The 20,538-nt window shown below is 59.9% G+C and overlaps 1 protein-coding gene across 1 annotated transcript; it reads left to right on the plus strand.

The window, feature by feature from the left end:
* The first annotated feature begins 5,019 nt into the window (after positions 1-5,019).
* ARSD (arylsulfatase D) lies at positions 5,020-16,477 on the plus strand. The gene is made up of 10 exons (XM_037512748.1): positions 5,020-5,063; positions 6,570-6,719; positions 7,149-7,270; positions 7,371-7,499; positions 9,057-9,480; positions 9,581-9,717; positions 11,857-11,991; positions 13,298-13,460; positions 13,956-14,077; positions 16,052-16,477. Exons 1-10 carry the CDS (start codon positions 5,020-5,022, stop codon positions 16,429-16,431), a joined length of 1,806 nt encoding a protein of 601 aa, XP_037368645.1. The 3' UTR covers positions 16,432-16,477.
* The last annotated feature ends 4,061 nt before the right edge of the window (positions 16,478-20,538 follow it).

Raw genomic sequence — 20,538 nt, forward strand, 5'->3', positions numbered from 1 at the left:
GTCCCTGCCTGGCCGCCCGAGTCTGTCCAGCCCGGCGTCCAGTCTCTGCCCCAGCCTGGATGGCAGACTCTACCCGGCTCGGAGGCCGGTCTCTGTCCAGTCTGGAGGCCATTCCATGCCCGCCTCAGAGGCTCGTCCCTGCCTGGCCCGGAGGCCAGGCTCTGCCCGGGCCTGGTGTGGGCCTGTCCTGTAAACATCACTCACTCTGGAGCTTGTGTTAGTCCCAGGTAGAAAAGCTGCTCTAGCACATCCTTAAAATACTTTAATTTCTACGTTTGTCTTCTGTCTACCATTCTCTTATATTAAAATATATTATATTTTATATTATATTTCCTTATTCCCCAGAAAAACTGTTGCATATGGTAAAGATGTTGCTAAGTCATCTCTGAAATCTGAGTTCTGAGTCGTCCTTGCCACGGAGACCAGGCTCTGCCCGAGCCCGGACCCAAATCTTGCCCCGGCCAGAGGCCAGACATTGCCCTGGCGCTGTTGGCCTGTGTCACAAACGGTCATTACGCTGCATAGAATTGTAAATATTGCAACCGTTTCTACAAAATGCAGAGCTCGGCCTCTGCCCTGTCCTGCAGGCCAGTCTGGGCCCCGACTCGGAGGCCACTCTCTGCCCGGGCCTGCCGTGGGCCTGTCCTTTGAACGTCACTCCGTCCCTCTCGCTCTCGTGTTGCTCCGCTGGGGAAAAGCGGCGTCACGGCTTCCCTAGCATTTGATTTTCCATCACTGCTGCCGTCGACGGGGCCTCTACTCACAATTCTTTCCCAGGAGTCTCCAAAAATTCTTATTTTCAAGAAGGCCTCACCCCCAGCTCCAGGGCTGCTTTTCATCTTTTCCTTTGCTCCATTGAACTGAAACGCTGTGTTTGGATTCAACGTTTATTGCTGATGGGATCAATATTTGTGGTTTCTTCGCCTCCTACTGCAAGCTGCCCACAAGGACAAATGTGTTTCTGAGCCATTTGCAGAAATTTGAGCGCTGTCTCAGCCCCGGCCGGGCGCTGGCCCGTGCGGTCAACATCACTCAGCCCCTCGGGAGCTTGGATCAGCCCGTGCAGAGAAGCTTCTCTGGAGCATCTCAAAACCCTTTAATTTCTGCGTCTGGCTCCTGCTGGGCACGACTCTGCACACCAGTAAATAGTTTAATGACTGTCTGGGGCCTTCGCAGTCACGTCGGGTCTCCTGCCGGGTCTGGATGCCGAGTTTTGCCCCGGCCGGGGCCCAGATGGTGCCCGGGACCAGGCCCTCGGCCCTGCCCAGCCTGAGCGCTCTCCTGGGTCATCACCAGTGTCCGCTTCTCGGTCCTCGGCGTTGTCCCTGCTCCCCAACATGGGCTGGACCTTCCATTCTGTCTTTGGTCATTGCGTTTTGTTGCACTGAGCTTTATCGGGGTCTATTTTGAGGCTGAATTAGGAAGTTTTAGCTCTTATATTGGATGCTGATTGGAAATATTTTTTCTGGCATCGACTGACTTTAAGTTGCATGGAAGTGAAAAGGCTGCTATGACGTTTCTGGAAATTTAAGAGCCGAGTCTCTGCCGGGATCCAGGGGCCACTCTCTGGCCCTTCTCAGGACAATTTGCCCGGCCCAGAGACCCGGCTGTGTCCAGGCCCAGAGGCCCGTCTGTTCAACGGCCTGGAGACGTGACTGTTCCCTGGTCTAGGCCAGTCTCTGCCTGAGCCCCGAGGTCAGTGTCTGTCCGGCCGGGAGGCCAGACTCTGCCGTGCTCGGAGGCCAGTCTGTGTCCGGCCCGGAAGTCAGACTGACCAGCCCAGAGGCCAGTCTCTGCCCTGCTGGTGTTGGCCTGTATTAAACTGTCTGGTTGCATATAATTGTAAATATTGCAAATCTTTTCTGGAAACGTTAGAGCTCAGACCCTACGCGGCCTCCTCTGTCCAGCTCAGAGGCCAGTCTCTGCCTGGCTCAGAGGCGAGACTCTTCCCCAGACTGGAGGACAGACTCTACCCGGCCTGGGGCCAGTCTCTGCCAGGCTCGGGGCCCAGACTCTGCCCACCTTGGAGGCCAGTATCTGCCTCCCCCGGAGGCCAGTGTGTGTCCGGCCTGGAGCCCAGGCTCTGCCCGGACCCGGAGGCCACCGTCTGCCCGGCTGGCGTCGGCCTGTTACAACCAACACACAATCTCGCCACTTCTTAGTCCATCGCGGAGGCTTCATGAAACATCCTTCTCTGCTTAATTTCTGTCCCTGCCTGGCCTGGAGCCCATTCTACGCCCTGCTCGGAGGCCTGTGTCCGTCCGGCTGGGAGAGCATTTGTGCCTGAGCCCCGAGGCTGGCTGCTGCTGCAGACCTGAGGCCAGACTCTGCCCGGCTGTGAGGCCAGTTTCTGTCCACTTCGGGGCCAGTCTCTGGCCGGCTCGGACGCTAATCTCTACCCTAACCGGTGGCCAGACTACCCATCTCTGAGGTCAGCCTGCCCGTATTGGAGGCCAGTGTCTGCCCTGCCCCGAGGTCAGGCTCTGCCCAGCTCAGTGGTCAGATTCTGCCTGGCTCGGATGCCCGTCTCTGCCCGGCTCAAGGTCCAGTTTCTGCCCAGCACCAAGGCCAGACTTTAACCTGCTCAGGCGCTAATCTCTGCCCCTGACTGGAGGCCAGACTCTGCCCGCCTTGGAGGACAGACCCTGCCCCCGATCGGAGGCCAGACGATGCCCGGCTTGGAGGACAGTGTCCACCCCAGCCCTGAGGCCACTCTCTGCCCCGGATCGGAGGCCAGACGATGCCCAGCTCGGAGGCCAGGTTCTATTCACTTTGAAGGCCAGACTCTGTCCCGGCCAGGATACCATACCCTGCCCTGGTGGGTGGCCTATATTATAATTTGTTATTAATTACATACAATTGCAAATACTGCCAACCATTGCTAGTAATTTTAGAGCTCAATCTCTGCCCCGGCTCGGACCCCAGGCTGCCCTGTTGGCGGCCAGTCTCTTCCTGGTGGAGGCCACACTCCCCAGCTCAGAGCCAGACCCTGACCGGCTCAGAGGCCAGTCTCTGCCCCGACCATGAGGCCAGAGTCTGCCCCAGTGGGGTTTGCCTGTATTATAAATGGCGGTTATTTGCGTGTAATTGTAAATATTGCAAACCATTTCTAGAAATTTTAGAGCTTGGTCTCTGCCCGGGCTTGGAGGAACGGCTCTGCCCCAGCCTGGAGGCCAGACTCTGCCCGGCTCACAGGGCAGTTTCTACCAGGTCCAAAGACCAGACTCGCCCACGCTGGGGGACAGGGCCTGCCCCGCTCAGAGGCCTCTCTCTACCCGCCTCGGAGGTCAGGCTCTGCCCGGTTTGGACACTGGTCTCTTTCCGGCTCAGGGGTCAGACTGTCCGGCCTGGGGGTCAGTTTCTACCCAGCCCGAAGGCCAGACTCTTCCTGGCTTGGACTTGAGTCTCCACCTCGGACTGGAGGCCAGAACTGCCCGTCTGGGGGGACAGTTTTTACCAGGTCCGAAGGCCAGACTCTACCCTGTTGGGGGCCAGTCTCTGCCCCACTAAGAGGCCAGACTCTGCCTGCCCCGGACGCCAGATTCTGCTGGCTCAGGGGCCAGTCTCTGCCCAGCTCGGACGCTAGGCTCTGCCCCTGACATGAGGCCAGACTCTGTCCACCTCGGAGGTCAGACTGCCCGTTTTGGAGGCCAGTCCCGGCCCTGCTCCAAGGCCAGACTCTGCTTGGTTTGGACACTAGGGAGCTATTCTGAGCATTTTGGGGGGCTGTTCTGGGAATCCTGGGGCCTGGATCCGGGCATTGGGGGGGGCCGTGTTCCGAGCATCCTGGGGGCCTGGTTCCGGGCATTTGGGGGTCGGTTCTTAATATCTTGGGGAGCCTGTTCTGTACACCTTGAGGGCCTGGTTCCAGGCATTTGGGGGAGAACTTAACATCTTGGGGAGCCTGTTCTGAGCATCCTGGGGACCTTGGGGGCATTTGGGGACCAGTTCTTAATATCTTGGGGAGTCTGTTCCGAGAATCCTCAGGGGGGCTACCCTCCGATGTCTCGGTGCTGTTGATTTTTCCTCTCCGAGGCGGGGATCCCCCAGTGCTTGCTGCTCCCCGACCCCCCCACCCCCAGGGTCACCAGAGACCGGGCTGAGAACAGAAACCTCAGGGAGAGGCGTCCAGGAGCGGAAGCTGGGGTGGGGGAGAATTGAACAGGGCCTTGAACCCCCTGCAGGAAAGCAGTGTCCCCCCTGAGGGACCCCAGAAAATCCCCGTCCTTTATGCAAGCCCAGCCCAGGGGACCCAGGAGGAAGGTCACCCCCCTCAGGGCGGGCCTCCCGGAGAGGTCACTGGGCAGCCCTGCCCGCTCCCCCCACCTGCAGGTGCCTTTCTGAGCAAATCCTGCCCTTTGGGGTGCTCTCCTGCCCCCTGACTACAGAAGTAGTCCCCCAACTTTTCAAAAGGGAACCTTCCCTGCGTGCAAACTTGCTCTCCTGGGTAGACTCCGTGACTCCCTCAAAGGGAGCTGGAGAAACTTCCCAGAGGGGACCCCCCACCTCTCCACCCCCACGGGGCGCAGCACCACAGTGGCAGCCCCTCCCTGGGCAGAGGCTTCCCCCTCGTGGCAAGATGCGTTGTGGGGAAAACCAGGACGCAGCCCCCCACTTGTTAACCTGCATCCCTGTTCTTAGCTTTGGGGCGCGCGGACACCCTGAAGGTCTTGGGGAGTTTGAACACTTGGGGGTGACCGCCCTGCCCCCCCGCGGGGACCGAGTGACACCCTGAGTGCGCGCGCTGCTGGGTGAGGCGGCCAGGGGGCCGCAGGCGCGCGCGCCGGGAGGGCTGCTGGGGTTTGGGGCGCTCGCAGCGAGGTGCCAAGCCCGCGGCTGCTCCTGGCGCCCCAAGGCGCTGAGATCTGGGGAAACCTGTTTGGGAAGCGACTCCCCGGGAGGCCCCGGGCGCAGATTAAGAGATGACGCGGCGGGCCCGGCCCTGCAGGACGCGCTGGGGGCGGGCGCCGGGGCGCGGAGGCGCGGGGCAAAGTCCTGCGCGCCCGGCCGGCCTCGCTCATGGGACCCACGGCGCGGAGGGGACGGGCCGCGCCCGCCGCCAGGTGTGGGGGACCCCGGGAGGTGACCCCAGGCTGCTGGGGCGCGGGGAACGCGGCGCGAGCGGGGAGGGGCACCCCGGGGCTCCGGGAGGCGGCGCGGGCGCCTTGGAGTCTCCAAAACGCAGGCTGGTCCGGCTCCTTGGCGCAAGCAGGACTGGGGTGCGGGGCCGAAGCCCCCCGAAAAGCAAGGGGCGTGGGGACAGGAGCTGGGGGGGCGGGGGGAAGGGAACGGAAAACAAAGGCCGGCGCGCCAGGCCCTGGCCCCGCCCCGCCGGGGCGCGCCCCTAGCTCCCGCCCCCGGAAGCCTCTGCCCCCCAATCCCCGCCTCTGCAGGGCGCGCCCCGCCCCACTTGCCCAGGAACTACGGAGACCAAGTTCCCCCGCTGCGCCTGCGCGCTGCGTCCCCGCGCCTGGCACCTGCACGTCGCCCCACTTCTGCACCAGACGCCCCCTCAACACCCCGCACCCCTGCGCTGTCCCGGCTGCCGCTGGGCGCTGCACCCCTCCCCTCCCGCTCGGGGGCCGCTCCCACCCCAAAGCTGAGGCGCCGCGCTCCGTCCCCAGCTGCCACCGCAGCCTCAGACGCACCCCGAGCGGCCCCCCAGGACGCCCAGTGTGCCCGACCGCCGCCGGCGCCCCCAAGGCAGCAGCGCAACCGGTGCTGGGGGCTCCCCGCAGAGCTAAGGCGCCCCCCCGGAACGATCCCGCCTCCCCGCCCCCTTGGAGCTGGCCTCGGCCCAGCCCGCAGCCCTATTGCCTTGTCCACCCCAGAACTGGGGCCCCCAGCGCGGCAAACCACTCCCGGGGCGCCTCCGGGGAGCGCAGCCCCGAGCCGCCGAGTCTGCGGGCGAGCTGGGTGGGACCGGGGTCCGTGGGTCACGCTGGACTCCCCCCTCTCCCAGCGCACCCTCCACCGGGGCTGGGGCGGCTCCGTACCCGGCCTGCGTGCGCCCCAGGCGCGCCAGGGTGTCTCAAGTCCGCGCCCTGGGTCGCCCCGGGGCGCGATCCGGAGCCTCCGCTCGGTCCACGGGACGCGCCGGGCTCCCACCTCGCGGCGGACACCCGGGATCCGGGCGGGTCCGCCCCGGTGCGCCCTGACGCGCGGCCGCGCCCCGCCCTCGCTGGCGCCCACCAGTCCCCGCGGGAGCTTCGGGGCTCAGCCGCGGGCCCGGGGTGTCCGCGCCCCTCCTGGCCCCCACGAGCCTTGTGAGAGGAGAGGCCGGTGCGCGGGCGTCCCCAGAGCGCCCAGGACGCGGGGACGCGACGGCGCTGCCAGCCGTGCCGGGGCGCACAGGGGATGGTTGGGTGCCCGGGGCGTGCAAGGAGGGCTGGGGCCGGTCGGCTTTCCAAGGCGCAGCCTGGAGCGCACAGAGCCTCGGTCCTTTACGCGCGCGCCCTAGAAGCCACAGGACTTTGGGAGGCAGGTGCCGGCGCCCCCTTAAATCCTCGCTCCCTGGCATCGCGAGCGCCTCGCGGGGTGTCAAGCCGGACACTTGTGCTTCCTCCCAGGGACGCCTGGACCGTCCTGCTCGGCCTGTGTCTCCTGCCCAGGCCGTGCCAGGCCACGGGGGCGCCTGCTGTGAAGCCCAACATCCTCCTGATCATGGCGGACGACCTGGGCATTGGCGACCTCGGCTGCTATGGCAACAGCACCCTGAGGTATTGGGGGGCTGAGAGGCTGCAGAATGCGGGGAGGCCTCACAGCAGGGGCCCTGAGCCCCAAGAGTGCCCTCCCTGCTCAGCTCCACCCTCCTTGGGTTGGGGAGGGACCCTGGACCCGCCACTTTCCCCGGGGCCCTCCTTACGCAAACAGGGCGCCGTCCTAACCTGGCACGTGGACGCAGGCAGGTGCGTCCTCTTTGGAGAGCCGAGTGTCCCCCACGGAGCAGACCACCCCCGTGCAGGCTCTTTCCCTTCTGTTCGGAGGGGGGTGGCCTTAGGAAGACGCCCCCCAGATCACACCCCTCCCCAGCAGCTCCCAGCCTTCCTGCCTGGCGCTGTCCACTGTGGTCAGCCTGGCCCCGTGGGGCACCCGCCCAGCAGCAGAACAGCGGCTTAGAGCCGCGGTGACCTCGCTGTCCCCGCCAGGACCCCCAACATCGACCGGCTGGCCGAGGAGGGCGTGAGGCTCACCCAGCACCTGGCGGCCGCCCCCCTGTGCACGCCCAGCAGGGCCGCGTTCCTGACCGGGAGACACGCCTTCCGCTCGGGTGGGTGCCGGGCCCCGGGCCAGTCCCCGGGCCAGTCTGCGGCCCCTCGCCCCAGTCCCCCTGGAGTGGGCTCCCCTGGTGGTGACCGCCGTCCCCGCAGGCATGGACGCCAGCGCCAGCTCTGGGTACCGGGCGCTGCAGTGGAACGCCGGCTCCGGGGGGCTCCCCCAGAACGAGACGACCTTCGCCCGGGTCCTGCAGCAGCAGGGATATGAGACCGGCCTCATTGGTGGGCCCCCCGGCTTCCCTGGGGGGTGGGGAGCTCCGGAACCCCACTTCCTGCCCCAAGCTGGCCCCTGGGATTCGTCCTTCGGAGACGGCAGTCCTGGGCTCCCCTCCTGCCCTCCCTGCCTCGTCTCTGCTGCTTGGGAGCTCCAGGGGGGCTCGCCCGGCCCTGGATTGCTCAGACAGGAGGGTCGGGGCTGCCACGTCCACCCTGGGGGGTGTGTCCAGGGAGGACTTGGGGCGACAGTCGCGGTCACCTCTCTGCTGTGGCTCTACTGTGAGGCCAACATGGTGGCATCTGGGACAAGCCCGGGGGGGGGGGAGCTTCCCCCCATGTCCTCCAGTCGTCCAGCAGCGGGTGGACACCAGGGGCCAGTCCGGCCGGCCCTGGCAGCTGCCCCAGCGTGCGGCAGGAAAGCAGGTGCCGGGAGGACCCGCCTGTGTCTGCAGGGCTTGGACACGGCAGCCGCCATCAGCCTTAGGAGCGGCCACTCCGCTGGACTTGGGGGGGTCTCGGCGCTGGCCAGCTGCACGCCTGGGGGGGCCCCCCACATGCTCAGGAAGGTGGGGAGCACGTGACCCCCGGCTCGCACCAGCAATCACTCCTCTCCCTAGTGCCCGAGGCGGCAGGCCCCGACCCTGTGCTCCAGACCTCGCTGTCCGTACCCCGAAGCTGCTGCTCCGTCCAGCCTGGGTCCAGGGTTGGCGGGGGGAGGGCCAGCAAGGGGGGGGTCCACAGGGCGTGATGTCCGGCCAGGGAGCCCCTTCTGGGTCACGAGGCTGTTTCTGGCTGGTCCGGGGGCGCGGGGGTACTCTGGGCTTCCCATTGGGGGCTCCGCGCAAGGCCCCCCCATCCTCACGCCACACCTGGGTTTGGGGGAGCAGATTCTGAGTTCTGCCGCCCGCTCCTGGTCCACTGTCCTCCGCCCGTGGTGGAGTGGCCGGAGGGTCCCCGAGCCCCCCACCTGCCTCCCGAGGTTATTCGTAAACCCATTAAGAGGCGCCATCCCGGGTCTGTCCAGAACCGCATCCTGGGGGTGCACACATGCCGAGGCGGGAAGCCCTGGGGTGTCTCCTGCCCGCAGGGGAGCTGCTGAGGGTGCAGGGGCAGCGCCCCGGCCAGTACGACGTCCTCCTGCTGGGATCTGAGCTCCATCCCGCCTGCCCAGTGTTCCGGGCGCGGCTGACTCTGCAGAGACAGCTTGGAAAGGCTTTGGGGTGCAGCTTCTTGGAGAATGGAGTCCCCACTTTGTTTATTCATGATACTTTGGTAACAGCAGGGGGGCCCCAAAGGCCCAGAACATCTCACCCCTCTCCTGACTTTCTGAGGTCTCGGTCTTTGGCCACCCCCAGCTCCCCTTAACCGCGCGGGTGAAACCACGGTGTGGTCCCCAATTTCCGCGGCTCCCCTTCAGATTTCCCTCCTTTCTGTCTCTCTCCAGTTTCCATCTTGCTGCTTTTCTCCACGGTCCAGCTCCTTCCTCTGCTCTTTTGCAATTTGGGGGGAACCCGGGGGCCTCCCCAGGCGCTGCCCTGACGGGGTCCGCACGCCCGTCCCCAGGCAAGTGGCACCAGGGCGTGAACTGCGCGCGGCGCGGGGACCACTGCCACCACCCGCTGCGCCACGGCTTCGGCGCCTTCTTCGGGGTGCCCTTCACGCTGGTCAACGACTGCGCGCCCGGCCGCGCCCCCGAGGTGGACCGCGCGCTGCGGGCGCGCATGGAGCGCTGGATGCAAGTGCTGGCGGCCGCGGCGCTGGGCGGGGCGGTCGCCCGGGCCTGGGGGCTGCCCGCGGTGTCCAGCCGCGCGCTGGGCGCCCTGGCCGGCCTGGCCTTGCTGCTCCTGGCCGCCTGGGGCTGCACGTTCGCCCTCGCGCGCCGCTGGAACTGCCTCCTGATGCGCGACCGGGAGGTCATCGAGCAGCCCCTGGTGCTGGAGAGCGCCGCGCTGCGGATGCGCAGGGAAGCGCTGGCCTTCCTGGAGAGGTGAGCACTGGTCTCCACCCGGGGTCTCCACCCCGCGTCTGCCTGCGAGTCCGGCAGCCCCAGGGCGCACCGCGGGGTGGCTGAGGCGCTTCTGTTCCAGGAACAAGCACCGGCCCTTCCTGCTCTTCGTGTCCTTGCTCCATGTCCACATCCCGCTGGTGACCACCGGCGCCTTCGCGGGGAAGAGCCGGCACGGCTCGTATGGCGACAACGTGGAGGAGATGGACTGGCTGGTGGGTGAGTCCTGGGTGCCCCCAACAACTGGGGTAACCGCCAAGGGGTCTCACGGCCTGAAACGTCATTTTTTGTTTTATTTAGTTCACGTGTTTGTTTTCCGAGGCGCGTGTGAGTCCGGGCAGACGGTTTCCCCCCAAGTGTTGCAAATGCCAGCGATTTGTCTTTTTCAGAGCCGCATAGTACTCCACTGTGTATAGAGACCCCTTAGGTGCTGTGGGTGATGGTGCTGTGAGCACCAGGGCAGGGTTTCATCTTTTTCACAGCTGCGTAGTATTCCACCGGGTGTAGAGACCACCTCTTCATAGCCAGCCATCTGTTGCTGGACATTCTCCACGTCGCAGGTGCTGTGAGTGGTGCTGCTGTGAGCACGAGAGCAAGGTTTTGCCTTTTTCAGAGCTGCATAGTATTCCACGGTGTACAGACATCACTCAGGTGTTGTGAGTGGTGCTGCTGCGAGCACAAGGGTAGGGTTTTGCCTTTTTCAGAGCTGCATAGTATTCCACCATGTGTAGAGACCACATCTTCATACCCAGTCGTCTGTTGCTGGACATTCTCCATGCCTCAGGTGTTGGGAGTGGCGCTGCTATGAGCACGAGGGCATCTTTTTCAGGGCTGCGTAGTATTCCACCATGTGTAGAGACCACATCTTCGTAGCCAGTCGTCTGTTGCTGGACATTCTCCACATCTCAGGTGTTGTGAGTGGTGCTGCTGTGAGCATGAGAGTATGGTCTTGCCTTTTTCAGAGCTGCGTAGTGTTCCACCATGTGTACTGACCACATCTTCATACCCAGTTGTCTGTTGCTGGACACTTTCCACGTCTCAGGTGTTGTGAGTGGTGGTGCTGTGAGCATGAGCACAGGGTTTCATCTTTTTCACAGCTGCATAGTATTCCACCGTGCATAGAGTCCACTTAGGTGTTGTGAGTGGTGCTGCCGTGAGCACGAGGGCACCGTTTCGTCTTTTTCAGAGCTGTATAGTATTCCACTGTGTGTAGAGACCGCATCTTCATATCTAGTTATTTGTTGTTGGACACTCCCCAAGCCTCACGTGCTGTGAGTGTTGCTGCTGTGAGCACAAGGGCAGGATTTCACCTTTTTCAGAGCTGTGCAGTATTCCACCATGTATAGAGATCACATCTTCATACCCAGTTGTCTGTTGCCGGACACAATCCACGTCTCAGGTGTGGTGAGTGGTGCTACTGTGAGCACGAGGGCACCGTTTTGCATTTTTCAGAGCTGCGTAGTACTCCATTGTGTATAGAGACCACTTAGGTGCTGTGGGTGACGGTGCTGTGAGCACGGGGGTGGGGTTTCATCTTTTTCACAGCTGCGTTGTATTCCACCATGCATAGAGTGCACTTAGGTGTTGTGAGTGGTGCTTCTGTGAGGACGAGGGCACAGTTTCTCCTTTTTCAGAGCTGCATAGCATTCCACTGTGTGCAGAGAACACATCTTCATAGCCAGTCGTCTGTTGCTGGACACTCTCCATGCCTCAGGTGTTGTGAGTGGTGCTGCTGTGAGCATGAGAGTATGGTCTTGCCTTTTTCAGAGCTGCGTAGTGTTCCACCGTGTGTACCGACCACATCTTCCTACCCACTTGTCTGTTGCTGGACACTATCCACGTCTCAGGTGTTGTGAGTGGTGCTGCTGTGAGCACAAGCACAAGGTTTCATCTTTTTCACCGCTGCATAGTATTCTACTGTGTATAGAGAACACTTAGGTGTTGTGAGTGGTGCTGCTGTGAGCACGAGGGCAGGGTTTTGCCTTTTTCAGAGCTGTGTAGTATTCCACAGTGCAGAGACCACATCTTCATAGCTAGTCATCTATTGCCGGACACTCTCCACCCCTCAGGTGTTGTGAGTGGTGCTGCTCTGAGCAGGAGGGTGAAGATCTCTTCAGCGTAGTGGGTTTAAAGCTCCCGTCGGTGCCACCCTGGGTCTCAGCCTTTGATTCCTTTCCTGGCTTGTCAACAGACGTGCGTCGTCAGGATACGTAGTGACGCCTTCGCGCTTGACAAGTGCCTTCCCCACATCTCTGCTCCCCGTTTACGACTCTCCAGCAGGCGCCCCCTCAGACACTGGGTTGTGTGGGCGGCACCCACGCCTTTATTTTGCCGTGAAACCGCCCACTTTTTGTCAAGGTGAAATTCTTCACGCCGTGGAAGAGAACGGTTTGAAGAACACGACATTCACCTATTTCACCTCCGACCACGGAGGACACCTGGAGGCCAGAGACGAGCGGGGCCAGCTGGGTGGATGGAACGGAATATACAGAGGTGAGACCGGCCGGCCAGCCTCCCCGGACCAGGGCGGTTAGTAGGGCAGCGGGGCCCCTTGAAAGAGGGTCTTGCGTCTTCTTAGATTGCTTGGTGTGTGTCCCAGCCATCCCCTTGGCGACGGTGTAAATATCCCCTAATTATTTGGGAACCATAGTTTGTAATCTATACGCGTATTTTGAGTCTTTGACCCAATATTGAGTCTTTCATCCAATTGTCCAAGCAATAGAAACCGTCTACGTGTCCAGATGTTGTTTTGGCTTTCAGGGACCCGGCTCTTCTTTTACACCTTTTAGAGAATGTTTCCTGTGGGTTTATTTTGCTTGTCCATGGTCTGTCTTCTTGTCTGTCTCCCTGTTAATCTGTCAGTCATCCACCCATCATCCATCCCCCATCATCCATCATCCATCCACCCATCATCCATCCATCCTCCATTCCATCCATCCATGATCCACCATCCTCCATCCATCCAGGGTCCATCATCATCAATCATCCATCCATCATCCATCCACCCATCATCCATCCATCCTCCATTCCATCCATCCATGATCCACCATCCTCCATCCATCCATCCAGGGTCCATCATCATCAATCATCCATCCATCATCATCCATCCATCATCCATCCATCAATCATCCATTCCATCCATGATCCACCATCATCATCCATCAATCATCCATCCATCCATGAATGATCCATCATCATCTATCATCCATCCATCCATCCACCCTCAATCCATCATCCATCATCATCCATCATCATCCATCATCCATCCATCCATCATCCATCCATCCATCATCCATCCATCATCCATCAATCATCCATCCTTCCATGTTCCACCACCATCATCCATCCATCATCCATCCATCATCCATCATCCATCATCCACCATCATCATCCATCCATCATCCATCATCCACCATCATCATCCATCCATCATCCATCCATCATCCATCCATCATCCATCCATCATCCATCAATCATCCATCAATCATCCATCCATCCATGAATGATCCAGCATCACCCATCATCCATCCATCCATCCACCCTCAATCCATCATCCGTCATCATCCATCATCATCCATCACCCATCCATCCAACCTTCCATTCTCTGAAACCCCAGTACAGGGAATGATCTGACTTCTCACAGGCCATGCTGACATGACCCCAGAGATCCACTGACCCTCCAGGTCAGGGTGTGTATCTGTGAGGGTGTGTACGGACACACACACGTACACGCGCACCTGTGTGAATGTGTGCACTGGACGACACCTGGACTCTAGTAACCCTGTCGTTGGCTTCGCAGGCGGCAAGGGCATGGGCGGCTGGGAAGGGGGCATCCGCGTCCCGGGCATCTTCCGCTGGCCGGGGGTGCTGCCAGCCGGCCGCGTGATCCACGAGCCCACCAGCCTGATGGACGTCTTCCCCACCGTGGTGCAGCTGGGCGGCGGGGCGGTGCCCCGGGACAGGTACAGGGGGCTGGTGGAAGCGCCTGTCCCCTCATTTCTGGGAGCCCCCCTTAGCACATTTCCCCTCTGGAGGCGGAAAACTAAGAGAACGCGAGGACATGAGCTCTCGGGTCCTTCGCATAGGGGCAGCCTTCAGGCGACCTCACCGTGTTCAGTAGATTCGGGATGAAATAAAGTACCTGGCGCGGCGACTCCTTCTCCGCCGTTGGTCACGCCTGACCGTCTGAGGACGGGAAGGGTGAGCCGGGAGCCCACAGTCCTCCGGGGCCACAGTAACCAGCAGTAGCTCCTCCGGGAGGGACTCACCGCTCTCCAGATAAACACTCCTGGCTGCGGACTCAGCGCTGGCCTCTGTCCCCAGCGTCTCACCCCGAAGCGCAGTCTTTGTCCTCGTGCCAGCAGCTTCCCCAGGAAAGACCGCAGGTGCGTGCGAGGATGTGCAGGGCTGGGACTCTGTCTGGACCTGACTCCGCCCTTGGGGTCTCGCTGAATCAGGGTGCTGGATGGGCGCAGCCTGGTGCCCCTGCTGCAGGGAGCGACGCGGCACTCGGCTCACGAGTTCCTGTTCCACTACTGTGGGGAGTATTTGCACGCGGCCCGCTGGCAGGAGAGGGACAGTGAGTACACACTGGGGAGGGGGCCAGGGGCTTTATGGGAGGAGGGTTCTCCAGAGAGGTGGGAATGGCGGGGTGGGTGGATGGATAGATGGATGGATGGATGAGCAGATGGATAGACGGGTAGATGGCTGGATGGTGGATGGTGATGGATGGATGAGATGGATGATGGATCAATGATGGATGATGGCGGATGATGGACAGGTGATGAGTGGGTGATGGAGAGATGGATGGATGGATGGATGAGCAGATGGATAGACGGGTAGATGGATGGATGGTGGATGGATGATGGATGGATAATGGCTGATGGATGGATGATGGTGGATGATGGATGGGTGATGAGTGGGTGATGGAGATGATGGATGGATGGATGGATGGATGGATGGATGGATGGATGGATGGTGGATGGATGGTGGATGGATGATGGATCAATGATGGATGGCTGATGGATGGACAGATGATGGATGGATGGATGGAAGGGCAGGCAGATGGGTAGGTGGACGGATACATGGATGGATGATGGATGGTTCATGGATGGTTCATGGATGGACAGACACATACATGGACGGACAGAATTTAAGGAACTGTCCCATGTGCTTACAGGGCTGTCAAATCCAAAATCTCCAGGGAAGGCAGCAGCCTGGCAAGAGTTGGTGGTGCAGTGTTGTGTCCGAGGTCTAGACGTTCGGGCAGGTTATTCATGCTTGAGTTTGAAGGCAGGACAGCACCCTCCCCGGGGCACCTCGGTCTTTTTTGCTGAAAGTCCTTCAGCTGATTGGGCCAGGCCCACCCATCCACCCACGTTGAGCAATGTTTTACCCCAAGTGCACCGCTGCAGTGTTGGTCTCATCTCAAAGACAGTTTCGCAGGGACATCCGCACTCGGGTTTCACCATGTGTCACCAGAACCCAACGATGTTGCCACGTAAAATTCAAAAACACGGAGCAGATCCCATTGTTATAATCTGAGCGGATTCGCTGATAATTTCCAGGGAGACAAGGCAGGTGCCTGAGCAGCATGGAGAGTGAAGGGGTAGGGCAGCTCGAACCCTGGAGGCTTCATCCATCCATCCACCTGCCCGTCTATACTTCCATCCATCCATCTACCTAGCCATCACCCACCCATCCTCCATCCATCATCCATCCATCATCCATCCATCCATCATCATCCATCATCCATCATCCATCCATCATCCATCATCATCCATCATCATCATCCATCATCCAGCCATCCATCCATCCATTCATCATCCATCATCATCCATCATCATCATCCATCATCCATCCATCATCATCCATCATCCATCATCCATCATCCATCATCCATCCATCCATCTATGCATCCATCATCCATCCATCCATCATCCATCTATCCATCATCCATCCATCATCCATCCATCATCCATCATCATCCATCATCATCATCATCATCCATCATCCATCATCCATCCATCCATCCATCCATCCATGCATCATCCATCATCCATCATCCATCATCCATCCATCATCCTCCATCATCATCATCATCCATCCATCCTCCATCCTCCTGGGGTGCTCTGCGCCATCCTTTGCCTTTATTATGCAAACCCCTATACAACATAGCACGACCTTTGCCGATCACACTATCGATTCATCCCGCTTCTAGTGATTGATTTGTGGCTGTTGAACATTCACACAACAGGGGAGATGGATACGCATATGCTGTGGGTGTCTATGTGAGTGCCCGTGGCTGGCCACCCTGAACACTGCGAATGAGCCCCTTTTTGTCTCCCTGTGAGCAGACCCCTCATAGAGAAACCTGCTCCCCAACACACACGCACCCTCGCTGATTTGAGCAGCGATGTCAGCCACGTGCAAGCACCTTGGGTGTCCTGTCTTCTCATCGGCCCTGGGATGGTGGCCCGTCCCTGGGGCTGGGTCGGGTGCTGACCGTCCAGTGGGTTTCTCCCACCCTGACCACTTCCCTCTTTGCTCCCAGGCGGAAGGCTCTGGAAGGTCCACTATACGACGCCCCGGTTCCACCCCGAGGGGGCCGGTGCCTGCTACGGTCATGGTGTGTGCCCCTGCTCGGGGGATGGCGTGACCCACCACCACCCCCCGCTGCTCTTCGACCTCTCCAGCGACCCCTCTGAGGCACGGCCCCTGTCCCCCGACTCTGAACCCCGGTACCAGGCGGTGATCGCCAGGGTGGGCCAGGCGGTGGAGGAGCACCGGAGGACGCTGAGCCCCGTGCCGCCCCAGTTCTCTCTGGACAACATCATGTGGAAGCCATGGCTGCAGCCGTGCTGCGGCACGTTCCCCTTTTGCTCCTGCCAGGAGGACGGAGACCCCGGTGGGACCACGTCTCCCGCCCAGTAGGGCAGTGTGCAGGAGAAGCAGACACCACATGTGCTGGCGGGACTCGGGGCAAAGGGCCCCTGAGCCATGTAAATGGGTGCAGTCACCACGGATGACAGCATGGAGAGTCCCCCAGACATCCGTCCATCAACCATCCATCCATCCATCATCCGTCCATCATCCATCCTCCATCCATCCTCCATCCATCCGTCATCCATCCATCCATCCATCCATCCATCATCATCCATCCTCCATCCATCCTCCATCCATCATCCACCATCTCTCCTCCATCCATCCATCATCCATGCGGGAATAGTATGCAGGCATGAAAAGGGAAATGCTGGTATTCATGACCCCAGGAATGGGCTTGGAGGGCGACCTGCAAAGTGGAATAAGCGAGACACAGATGGTATGATGTCCCTTTGGGGGGGCATCCAAAATAAACCCTCAGTCAGAGAAAGGTTGTGCAATGGTGGCGACCAAGGGTGGCAGGTGCGGGCCCCCGGGGTGATGGTGCAATGGTTCAGACTCCAGTTAGGAGAGAAATGAGCTCAGGGACCTGCTCAGAGCGGGTCTTAGGTGTCCTCACCCCTGCCCCCCCCACACACACACACAGTTCTCTCTCTGGTCATCTCACGGCACATACGTCTATCAAATCATGAATCTATACCCTTTTATCTATCAGTTACACCTCAATCCTCTGGAGAATAGAGAGGACAAGGCCAGCTAACCCCAAATGCCCCAAAGGGGCTGTTGTCTAGACTGAGAAGTAAGAGGATCACAGTGGAGCCCCAGGAATGCTCCTGCTCCTGTTAAACACCCCAGTCTGGTATTTTACCCATCCATCCTACAGCATTTGGGGTTTCAATGCTTCATGAACAACCTTATAAAGTGGCGAACTATGTGGACTAGCTTATGGTGACAAGGGCGAAACATCGGGGTCTGCTCTTGCATAATTTCCACTCTCAAATCATTGCTCCTCCACGTCTTCCTTTTTCGTGACTGCGTACTATTCCTTGCCTGTGAGTCCTCGTGAGTTAGAAGTCGGGGCTGCTAGAAGCAGACACGGGGGTAAGAATGCTTTAAAGGAGAGGTACAGCCTCACCCGACTCATGGGTGTCCAGAGGGAAGCAACCCAGGGCGGGTGAAGCCTCACACCGGCCTCCAGAGGAGACCAAGGACAACCAGAGTCCCCAGCATGTTCCCCCAGGGACTCCCCCATGTCTGCACAGAAGCTGGGCTTCTCACCAACTCTTAGGGAGATGCCTGGACCAGGGCCCCACTTCGACTTCCCTCATTGCTTCCTTACACCGTCCATCCCCAAGGTCAGCCGTGCTGGCTCAGGTCAAGGAGAATTCCGTCCACATGTCCACACCTCCACACTAGCCGTCCCCCCGAATCACACCAGGAGGGTTGACGAGCTGCCATCGTCAGATCAGAGCCCCAACCCCAGCGGGATTCAAACACAACACTCAGGCCCTGCAGAGGGATGGAGGGGCTCGGCATCCCCTGCAATGGCCTCTTCTGAATGCCTTGGGAAGCCTGTTCTCAATATTGTGGGGATACTGAGCATCTTGGGGGTCCTGTTCTATCTCAAATGGGCCTGTTCTGAGCATCTTGGGGAGCATGTTCTCAATATCTTGGGATACGGAGCATCTTGGGGGTCCTCTTCTGAATATCTTGCAGATACCAAGCATCTTGGGGGTCCTGTTCTAAATATCTTGGGAATACTGAGCATCTCGGGGGTCCTGTCTTGAAGGGGCCTGTTCTGAATATCTTGCAGATACTGAGCATCTTGGGGGTCCTGTTCTATCTTGAAGGGGCCTGTTCTGAATATCCTGGGGATACTGTATCTTGGGTGGCCTGTTCTGAATATCTTGGGGATACTGAGCATCTTGGGGGTCCTGTTCTGAATATCTTGGGGATGCTGAGTGTCTTGGGGGTCCTGTTCTAAAAGGGGCCCGTTCTGAATATCTTGGGGATGCTGAGCATCTTGGGGAGCCTGTTATTGACACCTTGAGAATGTGTGTCCTCCACAAGGGCCTCGTCAGAGACAGGACGGTCAGGTGGGGCGGGCGCGTGCCCCTGGAAGCCAAGCTCAGGCATGGACTTTGCAGCAGGACCAGTGGGACGTGGCCCCCAAACTCCAAGAGTCCCCCAAACTAGCAGCAGAGACAACCGCAGTCCTGTCTGGAGAAGCCTCTGAAGGCAAATCCTGTCTGGACCTCGACTCCCCGAGAACCCGCAGCATGTCAGGGAGCAGCCTCCCTCTGAACCCAATCCCCATGGACACATGTCTGGGGGTGTCCTGACACTGTCTTGGGGACCTCACCCCAGAGGCCGGGGCTGCACCGGAGGAAAGAGTCCTGAGATTGTCTGAATCACGCACGTTCTCCCCGGCACAGAACCACCCTCCCTTCACGGAAGCTTCTCCCGGTTCACTTGCTCCGTCGTGCTCCGAAAATGGGGCGGATTTTGGGGTCACCTGAGCTAACCTGACTGCGACCTCGAGGTCTATTTCGGACTCAGATAAATCTGCGCATATAATTTTAATATCATGACGTGGTGTTTACAAGTGGGTGGATGGACAATGATTTCAGCTCAGCGATTGTTCTGCCAATTATCGTGACTTGGGGTCATCGGCGATTTCCACAATACGTCCGTCCCCTTAACTTTCGGATTATCGGGGCTGGGGCATCCAAACCGGTAATGAGGTGATTCCGGTGATTATCCAGTTGGGTTCTTGATCCCCAAACCGGCTGCTACATAAGAGCCATTCTTGACGGCCCCTTGGCTGCGTTCCTCAGATTCTTGGATTCTTCATAGAATCTGTTGAGTTCTTTGATTTTTACAGAAACAGCGGCCTCCACGCCGCCGACGGCGTTCTTGAGACTCTACAGGTCCAAGATGGCAGCTCCTGGCCTCCCACTTGGAGGCTTTGCCTTTTGAACTAAATCCACATCCTCTGAGTCTGTGAGGGAGATGTGGAATACTATGCAGCTATGAAAAAGGCGAACTCTTGCCATTTGCGGCAACGTGGGTGGAATCGGAGAGGCCTGGTGCAGTGAGATGAGTCAGGAGGAGACAGACACGGGTGATTTCACTTAGATGTGGAATTAAGAGAAACAGAAAACAGAGCCAAGTAATAAACCTAGAATTTTGAGGGTAAAATGGAGGGTACAGAGGGGAGGGGCTAGGCTGCCAGGACTACCCAGAGGCCCATGGTGCAGGACTATGGCTGCCCTGGCGTCGTGGCAACAACTCCTTCAACGGGTGACCCTGGACCTCTGAATGACACACGATCCTGTAAACCAATTTACCTCAATCAATAAATCCTCATGCTCCGGGGGGCTGTTCGCTCCTTGGGGTGTGTCTGGTGTGTGGCCTCCATCAGGAGCCTCCACGAATCCAAGACGGCAGCGTCTGGCCTCCCACTTGGAGACTTTTGAGCATAAACTCTCGTCCTCTGACTGCATCCGGGATGTGTGGAATACTACGCAGCTATGAAAAAGCTGAGCTCTTGCCATTTGCGCCAACGGGTGGAATCAGAGAGGCCCGGGCTCGGTGAAATAAGTCAGAGGCGCAGATGGGCATGCGCCCTGGTCAGGGGTGCAATGGACCCTGGTGCAGAGACAGAGCAGCTTCAGTCCGCAGGGGGAGCCGGATGCTGGGAGGTGGAAGAAGGAAAAAAACAGGGTTGACTCACAGGACAGCGTGTGGCCCTTTGCGCCGGAGAGCGACCCCGCAGGGCCACGGGCAGGAGCCAGAGAGGGGGCAGGAGAAGCAGGAGGGGCCAGATGGGCGTCTGCTGCGCGCACAGCCTCGGGTCTGCACCTTGCCCGCGAGCTTTGCGCCACGACGCCCTGCGCACCCACGGCGCGGTTGCGCGCGCTCCACACCCACCAGCCCGCACACCTCCCGCAGGACGCAGCCGGCTGCGTCCCTCCGCGCCTGCACCAGGAGACCAAGCCGCCGTTTCAACGCTTTAATCGCACGCGCCCATCCTACCCGCACAGGGGCGCACACCCTCCTGCAGTGCGCAGTCCCTAGGAGGAGGATGCGCGTGAATTTTGGGGAGCGCAGCCCCCATGCGCGCGTCCCTCCGTGCGCACAAGCCTCCCCCCAAGG

The sequence above is a fragment of the Talpa occidentalis genome, unplaced genomic scaffold, assembly GCF_014898055.3.
Source record: "Talpa occidentalis isolate TD23 unplaced genomic scaffold, MPIMG_talOcc4v2.1 talOcc4.15, whole genome shotgun sequence".
NCBI classification, from domain to species: domain Eukaryota; kingdom Metazoa; phylum Chordata; class Mammalia; order Eulipotyphla; family Talpidae; genus Talpa; species Talpa occidentalis.